Here is a 13,921-nt window from a genome sequence, read left to right on the forward strand (position 1 = left end):
TTAATTAGACATGGCAAACTAATTTAACTACTTGTACTAGTGTAATTAAATCAAACAATATTGACCACGTGTGGGAAAAACTGGCCGTCGCATGTAGGTTCCTGATGCAAGTCGACGTCAGCGCTTTCAAGAAGCGCCGTGTGGAAAAAATGCATTTTCAACTTTTTACTGTAGTCAGATGAGAAAAGAAAAGTAGCGCAGCGCTTGGTGTTTTGCAAAACGCGAAGCATCGCCATATTACCGTAACGGGACCCAAGTATCGCGATCATATCGTACGTTGAGATCCCTGGCGATTCCTACGGCGCAGATTGACCGGGCTGTATAATACCGCCTCCTTCTCCTCCTCCTCCTCCTCCTCGGGTAATTTGTTCCATCTTAAGCTGCTAAAACCAGATTCATTTTGATGTATTGTACAGTTGAGCGGGTCAGGTCACAGAGGTAAGCCGATAAAAAAAAAGCCTCCGCCAGTTAGATCCTTTAGATCCTCACGCTCCGAATGAACTCCAGACGTTTTACAAAAGCGTGTTCTTTAAATCTTGGAAGCGAGTTATTGCTTTTCCTCACTCTTTCTGGAAAGTTGGCTTCAGGGGAAATCTGATTATTATTTTTTAAATAATTTATTAATAATCATTTAGTTTTAAACAGCAATATGAAAATTATACTCAACCCCAGTGGTGGAAAGTACTGTAAAGTAATTTTTTCTTAAGTACTTTTTTTAGTTATTGTACCTAAGTTATGCATATAACTATGTTTCTAAATTGTATATACATTATTGTTTTTATTTGTAAATTACTACAACATCTACGACACCACTGGCTTTTAAGTATGTGTTATTTTTATGCATATATACAGTATATATATATTTTTTAGCATTGCCGATCAAGGGTACAATTATTATATAATCATTAAGGTCATCATTTTATTTTGTTTTAATTTTTAAGTCAGTAAAGGTCTGAATATGCTTGTTAACTCTTTTAAGTACCCTTTCTTTATATTTAATCATCAAGTTATTAAAATTAATCTAAAGTGACTCTCTTCCTCACTCAGAGACGGGCCAAGCGACGGGTCTCTATCTATCTTTCTATCTGGGGGGGATTTAAAGTGTTTAAAGTGGACCTATTGTGCTCATTTCACCGAGTTAATAGCTCTCTGAGTCCCCAAAACATGTTTTAGAAGTTGTTTTGCTGAAAATACTCCTCAAACAATACATTTGAGCCATTCTAAAATGCATCCAGTCAAGGCTGTCTGAAAACGGGCTGTTTAAATGGGAGGAGCCACGCTCTCGAGGCCCCTGGTTCTGTGGGCCAATGGGGTTTGACCATGAGTTCCGGGTTCAGTTGTATTTAGTCCGTGACTTTCACTGATTTCACCTCATCAGTCCGGCAAAATATGAATTCTTTCCGACTTTCACCGCAGCGTCCGGAGCTCGGAGCCCCGGGGGAAACTGCAGGCTGTTTGTTTTACAAATTACGGAAACGTTGGAAAATAAATTAAACACGACTAGGATAGCGGAGAAACACGGAGCAGATTGCGCGCCACCGCTTACAGTACAGTCAACCTACAGTGGGACACACACACACACACACACACACACACACACACACACACACACAGCAGAATACATTTTTAAATATGACATTTTCCTCCTCTGCGGTCTGATCATGGACAGTTTGTATGAATTCCTCTTTCTTTTAAAAGATTTGTGCTGGTCTCTGCAGCAAACAGCAAAGCACTTCCCTTCGATGCCAGTGGATCGCACTCCAGCCGTGGGTGGACGGTTCTAATTCTAATGTGTCTCAATGCTATGTAGAACTGAGAGATGAATCTGAACGGCTCGTTTTAGGACATTCTTTCTGAAAGACGGCTGCAGATAAACTGACCGGGTTCTTATTTCAGTTGCAGTTTTCTTATAGTAGAACCGCCAGAGCTGGAAAAGGGAGTTTTGCATAATAAGTCCCCTGTAATGAAAATGTAAAATTGTCAGGAAATCCTTGGAGGGGGCGCACCGGTGCTATGCTGCCAAATCCTGATGATGGGGTGGGATTGGAAATTGATGGTAGTTGTCCAGTGTCCCAGGGGAGGGGAGTGGGGGAGAGGGGGGGACTGACTGCCCAACCCAGTTCAATTTGTTCTGGCTACGGCCCTGGATGGATGGATGGATGGTAGGAAAGACAGACAGACAGACAGACAGACAGAAAGACGGATAGATGCTACAGCAGCCCACATCAGCAAATTACATGTTTCTCTATTTTATTTTATTGTTATTTTTCAGTTTGTTGTTTATTGCCATTATTTCCAATTTTCTACGATATTATTTGGGGTTTTTTTTTTATGTCTAAGTACTTGCACACTTTTTACTTAAATTGGAATGCCAACGTGGTCATTTTGTGCACCAACGCTCGGCTCAGAACCATTTGAAAACCGTAAAGAGTGTCGTGTTTCCATGGTGATGAGTGGTGTATCCAGTCTCAGTGCTGTGGACCTGCTTTGGCCGACAGCGAAGCTGCATTTCCATATCGCTGTCACAGCACAGCAGCGAGACACACACGGGGCCCTGACCGGCGTGAACCCCCATTCTTCCATCCCTCCCCTCCTCCCTCCATCCTTCCCTCCATTCATCCCTCCATCCCCCCCGCCTGCCCATCTTTGCTTCTCTCTCAGGCCCTGTCCGCACATACACAGATATTTCGGAAAACTTAACATTTTCTCTGCGTCTTAGCCTCCCGTCCACACGGTAACGGCGTAAAACCCGGCTGCTTTTTCGCCAAGGTGCATGTCAAAGTGTAATCGGAGTAATAACATTTCGTCTCCATACATCTTGCATCCTGTCTTAATATATCCAATTCTTTGGAATGCGTTTTTCGGAAAAATGGACAAAAAACACAACAGCGAGAAAATGAAGATGATTCATTTTCTCATGATTTTTACTTTGGTGAGCTATTCCTTCATGGCAAGATGAAAAACAAGGTTCTTCGTCGTTGAAAAACAGTTTGGTGGCCGTTTGGTATATTGTGCCGCAGACCCATGATAACTTCTACTCGTACTTATGTATTATGTCGTCAATTGTCATAAAATACAATAGATATGCGATCTATATACACATTTGCGGCACAGATCCGGTAGGGGGGACAGTCAAGACCTCGACCTGCGTCAGGAAGCTACGGGGCGACGCCCGATGCCTGTGGTGTGTCCCCACTAGGGGGTTCAAAGTATCTCCAACTTTAGGGGCGGCGTCCGTACAGTGTTGTGTCTTGTTATTATTATGAAGAACAAGTTCAACACACCGCGTGCTCTGAGTGTTCCTCTGCGGCGTTTGACATCAAGTTTTAGGACGTTGTGTCATCCCCTACTGGCCTCACCACAGCGTTTTAAATGGTTTCTGCGTTCTCGTGTGGACAGAGATATTCGTAAACATGTGGACGAGAGAACTGTCTCTCTCTCCCCCATCTTCCATCCTCTCTTTTCTGTCTTCTTTCTGTCGACTGGTTTCTGTCCATCTCTCTCTCTCTCTCCGTCCCTCTCAATTTTTCTTTGTCCATACCCTGTTACTCCCTGTAAAGCGCTATATACTGTAAATCCAGTATAATATTATTATTATTATTATTATTATTATTATTATTATTATTATTATTATTATTATTGTCGTGTTTGTTTACACTTCCTCTCCAGTTTCTCTCACATTCTCGGTCTCACAGTCTACAGCTGATACTTTTGGTTTGTTTTATATTTGGTCCGATTGGGTTTCACACTGTGTCGTAAGATACGGGGGCCTGTCGCATAAACAGATTGCATTGTGGGCAATGTAGGAGCCCTGTTTGCACATGGCGCGTTGCATGGCGTATGACGGAGAGATCGCTGATGAGAGCCGACACACTTGTCGCGTGTTATTATTGAATTCTAAAACGACGCGGCTTTTTACTTCCTGTCGTCCACAGAGTCCTGCTTCAAAGTGTCTGTGTGGAAAAAAACACTTAATAGTGATACTTGTAATAAACCAGTTTGGTGATACTGGTAATAATCTAGTTTGGTGATACTGGTAATTATCCAGTTTGGTGATATTGGTTATAATCTAGTTTTGTGATACTGGTAATAATCAGCTTTGGAGATACTGGTATTAATCCAGTTTGATGATAATGGTAATAATACAGTTTGGTGACACTGGTATTAATCCAGTTTGATGATAATGGTAATAATACAGTTTGGTGACACTGGTATTAATCCAGTTTGATGATACTGGTAATAATCCAGTTTGGTGACACTGGTAATAATCCACTTTGGAGGTACTGGTAATAATCCAGTTTGGTGATATTGGTAATTATCCAGTTTGGTGATACTGGTAATAATATGGTTTGGTGACACTGGTAATAATCCACTTTGGAGATACTGGTAATAATCCAGTTTGGTGATATTGGTAATTATCCAGTTTGGTGATACTGGTAATAATATGGTTTGGTGATACTGGTAACAATCCTGTTTGGTTTTCCGACCAAACACAATACTGCTCAATACGAATGCCTTTTAAGGCTCAATGTATTGATCCACTGTTTCCAAAGAACATCCGTGTGACCTGGCATGTCAACAAATGCACGCCCACATCCCATAATACACAGCGTGTTTGGTTCACTTCCTGAAATTGGGTGGAATCAGGGTGGAACTGTGGTCTCACGGCAGTGGCACTGCACGGGGGTTGTCTTGGAAGCTTCCCCAGGACACCTCGCCACACGGTCTGGGGGCGGCTGTTTGGGTCCCTGGTGCGTTCACACCTGGCAACCCCTGAAGGCATCAGGTTCTCTCTCTCACAGTACATCTCTCATTGTTCCCCTGACTCTACAATCTTTGCTTACACTTTTTATTTCTTGCCTCTCTCTCCGTCTGCCTCTCTTTCTCTGCCCCCCTCTCTCCCTCCTGTCTTAAATAATTTTTCTATTTGTCTCTCTCCCTCTCCCCTGTATCAGTCTTTGTTCCTCCTCTCCCCCTCTCGCCCTCTTTTACCCTCTTGCAATCCGTCTCTTTCTCACAATTTCTCTCTCTCGCTCTCTCTGTTTCTACCTCCCTCTTTCTCCATCCATCTCCCATCCTAAATCCCTCTGTCGTTCTCTATTCCTCCCCCTCCCTCTCCCAGTCCCACTCAGAATCTCGCTCACCCTAAATCCTCTCTCTCTCTCTCTCTCTCTCTCTCTCTCTCTCTCTCAGTTTTCCGCTGTCTATCCATCTTTGTTTCCACCACGGTAGATTTTTTTATCAGCTCTGTATCTCTCTCACCCTTTCCCCGTCCCTGTGTCTGTCTCTATCCATCCCCCTCCCTCATTCAGTACTTGTCTCTCAAGCTCTACGCCAAAATACATATTTAATCAGGCTTTACACCGACTGACACACAGGCACATTAACAGACACACAAACACACACGTGCACCCATCTGTACAATAGAAAGATAATGGTCTCTCGATGAGCAGATGCCATGGCTCTCACGGCGAGCCACCTCAGAGGGTGATGGGGCGGTGGGGGCGGGTGCCGGGTGCCGGGGAGAACATTTCTATCTGATGTCTAGCGTATGGGAAATATGAAACCAATTTGCAGTTTGTTTGCGTTCAAGTCTCTCCGCTCCCACCGCCACCTGAGTTCCCCCCACTTCCCCGAGTTTTCTGAGAATTCCCGTCTCGCAGAGCCCACTCCGAGGAGTGTCGGGGAGGGGGTCCTCGGGTCGTAAGAAAGGTTAATCCGGCGCAATTCCCGAAAGACCCGAAGACCTGTGATATATCAACCCAAAGCAAAGTCTGAATGGCCTGATTAGCCACTTTAGCTACTGGCTTGACATCAAGTCAAGTCAAGTTTATTTATACAGTATATCCCTTAATCACAGAATGGTCTTAACAGGCTTCAGAAGCTTCACATTGAACATGGAAATCAATGGAATGCCCTGGTCCTCAGGAAAAACTACTCGTCTTTCTGGACCGGGGATGGTAAATCCTTGAATTACTGTACCCAGAGGTTGCATGGCCGGAGCAAAAACATGGCAGGGACTTTTTACTTTTCGAACCTGGAATTCTCCTCATCTGCATTGGGTGTGAGAAGTCTATTTCGATCTTGTTCAGACCGGCCATCTTGTATCCACAGAGATCCAGATTGTGTCTGAAATCCATTGCAGTCACGCCTGATATTAACATGTGTTTCAAATTCTCTGGCTTTGCTTCCCGGCGTTGTCTTTCTATTGTACGGTTTTATGAGGTGTAGTAATGGGCGGATGTGAGGCAAAGCTTTTGAAGTTCCCCGGGTAGAAAGGGCCCTCCATTCACCATTTAAGGTTTCATCTTCGTGGGCATCTGCCATGTTCATCCTGCTTGCAATACCTTGCAATACTCACAAGAAAAAAATCCTGAATTTCCCCCTGGGGAGTAATAAAGTCTTATCTCATTTTATTTTATCCTTCTGTCGGGGTCGACCACATTACATTTTGGATTGGAAAGGGTCTAGTTGTATTATTTCCAAAGGACCGTAATTGTTCTCATTTTAATGTATTGTTTCTCACCCATACAACTACTGGGTAAAACCAATTTTAAGCTCATGGTTTGGATTTCCTGGCAGTCACAAATCAAGGGATTTCAGAGCAGAGTCATGACATTTTCTCCAGACAGTTGGACCACAGGGGATTGGGTTTGAGCAGAGTAGTGTCAGGTTTGGACATGTACTGTATGTCAACTCACGCAGGTGACATCATGTTGTTGAATGTGGTCAGGGACTCAAATGCGTGGTCTTTACACGATTTTGGTCATTGGACTCGACAACGACTCTTGGGTCCAGTCGTACCTTTCATTACCACCTATCACACCCAAACACTGTAAATGTCAATGGAACTGATGAACAAGGCCTTTTACACATGGGGAAATAAACATCCTTCAACATCGTGGTGGTCGGTGATGTTGAAGGACCGGGTTCAGAAAAAGGGCTTCCATTCTTTTTTCCAGTTGTTCCCATCAATTATTTGTTTGCTTGTCGGCAGGTTTCTTCCACCTCAGAGTCCCCGAGTCCTCGGCTGTGGGGTCGGCCGTCGGGAGGATCAAGGCCCACGACTTGGACATCGGGAAGAACGCCGAGGTGGAGTACAACATAGTCCCGGGAGACGGAGGCGCCATGTTTGACATCACCACCAACGAACACAACCAGGAGGGAATCATCATCCTCAAAAGGGTAAAGAAAGACTGACTCTGCCTCTGATTGAGCCACTGATTGAGAATTTCCTCATTTCAAACTGAATGACTTAAATTCTAAGGACAGCGCTCCAAATGAAAATAATGTTAATTATTGAAATATTTAACTTTTTTTTCCCCACATTCAGCACATACACTGTGGATATTTTTCCCCATGGCACTATTTGTGTTTCATCAACTTCTCAACACTTTATACCCTTTTGTCGGGGTATGTTTTCATAATTTTGGTATTTTGTCGATCTTGTCATAAAAGGATTATGATCAAGGACAACGTACAGGAACGGAGTCTGTGACCCGCCGGTCGGAACGGGAGGGAATTCTCTCACCATTAGCCTTCCTCGCCGTCCGTGCCCTGCAGTGCGGCTGAGTGCTCAGGGACCCGCGCTATATAAAGCCGCTCTATGCTATATAAAGTATGCACTCGGCTTGTCAGGAACCATTTATTATGCCGTATGGTCACTTCCGCCAAATGGATTAATATGCCCTGGGCAAAGTGACCCCAGAGCTACACAGCCAGACACATATACTGTACGCCTCTGTTGATCCACATCGCAGATCTATCACAGATCTCAGATCCCTATCGATATCGAGGACGACGTAACTAAAACAAGTTTTTGTGGGTCATAATGTCATTACCATTTAGTTCCGTGGCAAAGCGCCAGTCATATTAACTGCCCAATTTCATGGCGCAAAAAAAACAGGAAGAAACGCTCAAGGCCGTAGAATAAATATCGAGGGACAAACAGAGGGCGACGACTTCCTATTTACCAAGACTCAGCTCGGATTCAATCCAATTTACACTATCATTTGTTATTCCAGCACGTTACAAGTGTACGCTGCAATATGGGTTGACTTCATATCAACTACAGTCCAGATTAAAGGTAAAAGGCGTACGCAGGGATATGCACATATATTTACAAAACTGCAGATTCAGTCTTTGCAGATGCCATGAGACTCCACACTTCCCCTGCTCCTCTCCATCTCCATGACCTATTTAGAATAGAAAACAAATTGACGTTCTCGGCCAACTCTCTTTGTGCTGGTATTGTCAAGCTATAGAAGAATTTGAAGAATGAGGAGAACGGACGGAAGCGGTTGTGATAACTTGCATTGGCAGCGGACTTTGCAGCAGTCTGACGGTGCTTTTCATCGGCAGCCTTGGCCCCAAAAACAGATAGTTCCAGTTTTGAGACGATTCATCTCTGGCATTATGATGGAAAAACCGGATAAGGGCGTAATGTTTAATTTGTGTGTTGTTGTATAGGAGTGGTTGAGCTATCCTGATTTTTTGGTTGCATGTTGCTACCTATGCATTCCATTTCGCACCCACTGCAGTTGCCTGGATTGTGCATGGTCACGGTATTTTTTAATTAACTACACTGTTTTATCCAGAACGCAATATAACCTGTATTTTTCTGACATGAACAGGGGAATTGACTTGGTGGTTGATGAAAGGTTTGGCTGTTTTTGGAGATTGGGCTCTTTACGATTGACTGGATAAAACGATCTGTTAAATTTTCCGAGTCGTTCGTGAGGGTTTGTTTTGAATCATTAGGCTCAGGAGGTAGAGCGGGTCGTCCAGTAATCTGAAGGTTCGATTCTCCTGATAGCATGCTGCAGTGTCCTTGAGAAAGACACTTATCCCAAATTGTTCCTGATGACTGCGTCGCACACGGACAAAACCGTCTGCTCATGATGATGTGATATAATGTAATGAATCAGTTGGTGTCACATGTCAGAAGAGTCGGCTCTGAGTTGTGAAATGGAATCCTCACAAGAATCCTTTAATTCTGTCAGAATTATTTATTTTGGTGGAATGCAAAGTGTAAATCAGTCCCATTCAATATCAATTATGCCAAATGACTTCACCTTTCTTTTCACATTAGAATTGAATACAGGGTCATTATTTTCTGTTTTTGGGAGTACAGAGCTTGTCAGGATGGGGGGCTTGAGCCGCACACATGACTGGCAACCCAGGACTCTAGGCTCTTGTCATTCACAAACCGTGAGGGGAGTGTCAGTTCAGCCTGCCGACGACTCTTTTTCCGGAGTGACTCCAGACTTCTGAGTCATTTCAAAGATTTGTTTGCGAGGAACGACTCGTTTGCAAGTCTTGCATCACCAGTTAGGTCTATATTATAGCATAGATCAAACACTTGCAGTTGCCCATCATGTCACATGCTCTTGTAGATGTATTTAGTCTGGTAATTCTCCAACCTATTACATCTGTATCCTTTGAATGCCCGGGGAATGAATTTGACACTGATTCTAATTTGATTTGAAGCCGTGGCGGTTGAATTAGTGCTAGAGGGCACATTGACACAAGCTTTTTGGGATGGGAGGGATGTAGATGGAGATGGGGGGAGAGGGAGCTCATTTTTATTCTGGCTAACCAGAGTTTACAAGTCACTCTGGGAGTAGCCTGATATTCACAAGCACTTTGGCACTTTCCATGTTACCTTTCCACCTAACAGCAGTGATCCTTTCCATGACAAAACAATCTTTTGACATGTACGCTTTCTAAATGTGTTCTAAGGTACTGCCTATAGTTTTCCATTATTTTACTGTCACTATGCAGGTTTGAGATGAAGTACTTTATTGATTCCGGGGGGTAAATTGGGTAAGTGTTTATTGATGGATCTAACAAAATTAGACCATGATTACAAGCGTTACATGTAATCTTTGGTAACTGATACTATATCATGGGAGACAATTGTGCTACCACATGTAGATAGATGGATGCAATAAACCTAAGACATAGTGGGCAAAATAAAAAAAATATTATATAATAAACTTCTTCTCCTTTGGGCTGCTCCCGTTAGGGGTCGCCACAGCGGATCATCTGCCTGCAATACTTTCTGTTCTGCGCATTTTCCTCCCTGACACCACCCGCCTGCATGTCCTCCCTCTCCACATCCATAAACCTTCTCTTTGGCCTTCCTCTTTTCCTCTTGCCTGGCAGCTCCATCCTCAGCATCCTTCTCCCAATGTAACTCTCATCTCTCCTACACACGTGTCCAAACCATCTCAATCCGGCCTCTCTCACTTTTTCACCAAGCTGTGCAACCTGAGCTGTCCCTCTAAATACCTAAAACTTTAGAATTTGATATATTAGGAAGTAATGGGGCAGGAATTTCAACTGTTTTTGCCGTGGGTACCTTTGAAAATCAATATAAATACCCATAAAATATCTTCTTTTTCCAAACCCATTTTCTAGTCATCTAGTAATACTCTACCAAAGTGTATTTTTTTCCAATAAAAAATACAATGTCAATAAACATGCGATCAATAATTAGTGAAGCGTCATTCTGAAGTGAGGTGAATAAAGGCATAAATATCTGAGAGCCTCCACAGACTCCAATTAATGTTTCCCCCCTATGACCAATTCATTTAAAACACTTCTCCAGAAGACACAAGGATGCACTCATTAACTGACTCACACACACATCATTTTTTAAGTGATCAGGTTTTGACGCGATGTATTGCAATGTTGTCGAAATGTAGCGCTCTCAGGAATGTTACCGCCAAACCCAGTTAGGCAGCCTGCATGCTGCCTTGCAGCTTTCACTACAGGTTTGACTCACTTTTACAGCTAAAAATGTTAATATGCAGCTTTCACTACAGTTTTGACTCACTTTTACAGCTAAAAATGTTAATATGCAAAATTTGTGCGCGCGCACACACACACACACACACACACACACACACACACACAAACACACACACACACACACACAAACACACACACACACACACACACACACACACAGGCTTTAGCAACCTGTTATACAACAAATGTGCATGTATATAAAAAATACATATATACATATGCATAGCTCCATATACAGTGTACAGAATATGTATATACATAATACTGTATAGTGGTTAACACACACACATATATATGCATATATATACTGTGTGTGTGTATATATATGTATAAATATATATATATATATACATACACACATACATACATACATACATATATAGATATATAAAAAACAAACAGATATATTCATAAACATACATACAGAAATGGGCACACTCACATGAATACAACTATACACACACACACACCCCTCTGAATGCCCTTCCTCCTCCTCCTCTTCTCTGGTGGCGTCACGCTCACTCTGATCGATTCCTACTCTCTCCATGCTGCGTTTCCAGACGCTGAGACGCTGAACCCCTCCTGCCGTCACTTTAAAGACCGTTCAGTACTGCAACGCCAAAACAAAAGCAAAAGAAAAGCAGAGCCACGCCAGACTCTGCATAATGCAGCTACAGGATGATTGTCCTGTGAGGGTGAGGAAGGTTCCATGCAGGAACACATTGATATGTTCTTTTAAATAGGGTTTTTCTCATTTACTCTCAAGAAAAGTCATTTTTATTAAGGTTAGAAGCGAACGCGGTCATATTTACAACAACAACAACAACAACAACAACAACAGTTTAATTTCCTTGATGTTTCATTCAGTTAACGTGAGTATGAGTTAGTATGAATATGCTTCTGACCTCAGCAGTATCTATATAAATCCCTATGTAACTTCGGATATAACTTCTTATGCATCTTCCAATGCATCTTCTTATATAAAGTCCTATATTACTTCCAATGCAACTTACTATATAGCTTCTAGTATAACTTCCGATATTACTTCCCATCCTCGAATATAAGTTCTGATATAACCTCCTACTGTATGTAACTTATTATATAAATGATTATGTAACTTGTTGTACAGTATAAGGTGGTACATATCTGGCCAAATAACTTGCTATATAAATTCCTACATAACTTGCGATATAACTTCTGATGCAACTTAATATATATAATTCCTATTCAACTTCCTATATAACTATATAGGTTTATACAATAAACCTCACAATAAACAAAAAACAAAATGTAAAAATGAATCTATACAAAATAAACATAATATAAATAAATCCTAATGAATTAAATAAATAAAAAAAGGACAGCAAAGGCGTCTTTTATTCGGGGTGTCAGGAGAGCAGCTGTCCAGGCACATTAAAAAAAAATAATAATGAGATGAACGTCCACACCTGGAGGACGAGCAGACACCGCCATATGCATCCTGACACCACCACGTTGTCCCGAGAAGACCTTCCAAAAAGCACAGTATAGGAGAGAGAGAGAGAGGGAGAGAGAGAGAGAGACAGAGAGTTCTATTATCATCTCTTTCTCTACTCTCTCTCTGTCCATCTCCCTCCCTCTCACCCCATCTCTTTCTCCCCCTCTTTCATCCCCCTTCACTCCCTCTCTCTCGCTCTGTCCCTCCCCCTTGCTCCCTCTCCCCCATCACTCTTGCTCCCTCTCTCCCCCTCTTTCTTCCCTCCTTCCTTGCTGCCCCCCCACCTTTCTCTCCCTCTCCCTCTCTCTATTTTTATTTCAGGTTATCTCCATCCATCCATCCATCCATCCATCCATCTAGATATAGATATAGATATACAGGAGATATAGATATAGCTACACTGTATATATCTATATACTGTATATACACACACTATATTTAGACACACACACACACACACACACACACATATATATATAGAGACACAATTGTTTTGGCAATGTTAAAGGACAGGAAGGAGTATACTGCATACACTCTGCCCTCTCCTGCAGCCTCAGCATCCTGTTTGTTATTCATCCAGGTGCACCTTGGATGCCATTCCTTCAAGTGCTGATAAATAACAACTGTGTTTTGTAGCTCACAGTTGGAGGAATATTTTGTCCGATGCAAATTTTATTTTTCAACAAATTCTAAACTCTTTGTGTGACTTCTGTGCCTTTCATGGCGTTTTCTGATGATGCAAGTGTCTTTTCGGGCAAATGCAAACCGTCTTTTGTTTTTGGGGGGTTTTCATGGCGATGATGCATCAGACGGAGGTGCTGGTTAACTGGTTCATTTTTAGCCTGTGCATGAGTGGAGATGCTCACAAAGGTGTGCGATCCTTTGATCCCCAAAATATGCAGCTGAGTGAATAATTGATTTGCTGCTTAGCTTTAGAAGCTCCTACAGTGTGCTTCGATTGTGTGTGTGCGTGCGTGTGTGTGCATGTGTGTGTGTGTGTGTGTGTGTGCGTGTGTGTGTGTGTGTGTGTGTGTGTGTGTGTGTGTGTGTGTGTGTGTGTTACCATGAGTGTGTCAGCCTCTGTGTAATTGCCAGGGGTGGAAGTATACGGTGGCCCTGAGAGCTCAACCAACCGCAACTTTAAAAAACACATGCAAATAGATAAAACACAAATCCAAAAGCCACAACATAACTGCAACTTAAGAAAACACATGCAAATGACAAAAAACAAGCAAATTAAGAAAATATCTTCACCATTTAGGAACCACACTGCAAATCCAGATGTGTCAAACGAACTGCATAGCAAAACACTTTGCAAATACGAAGAACACAACCACACTAACAGAAAGGACAACCGGATTAACAGAAAACACAACCGTATAAACAGGAAACACGAGCACATTAACACAAAACACAACCGCATCAACACAAAAGACAATTGCATTAACAGGAAACACAACCTCATTAACAGGAAACACAACCTCATTAACAGGAAACACAACCTCATTAACAGGAAACACAACCTCATTAACAGGAAACACAACCGCATTAACAGAAAACACAACAGCATTACATAACCATTGTGTTTTTCGTATTTGCAAAGCGTTTTGCTATGCAGTTGGTTCGACA

At 42.5% G+C, this 13,921-nt stretch overlaps 1 protein-coding gene across 1 annotated transcript in view; it reads left to right on the top strand.

The window, feature by feature from the left end:
• The window catches only part of LOC307245043 (cadherin-12-like), a gene marked incomplete at both ends in the record, with an annotated part of 103,251 nt that overhangs the window by 32,612 nt on the left and 56,718 nt on the right, over window positions 1–13,921 (top strand). Inside the window, one exon of the mRNA XM_080020454.1 lies at window positions 6,998–7,185. Coding sequence (XP_079876580.1) covers window positions 6,998–7,185 — 188 coding nt within the window. The remainder of the gene's footprint in view (window positions 1–6,997; window positions 7,186–13,921) is intronic.

The sequence above is a fragment of the Zeus faber genome (assembly GCF_960531495.2).
Source record: "Zeus faber genome assembly, chromosome: 19".
Taxonomy (NCBI): Eukaryota; Metazoa; Chordata; class Actinopteri; order Zeiformes; family Zeidae; genus Zeus; species Zeus faber.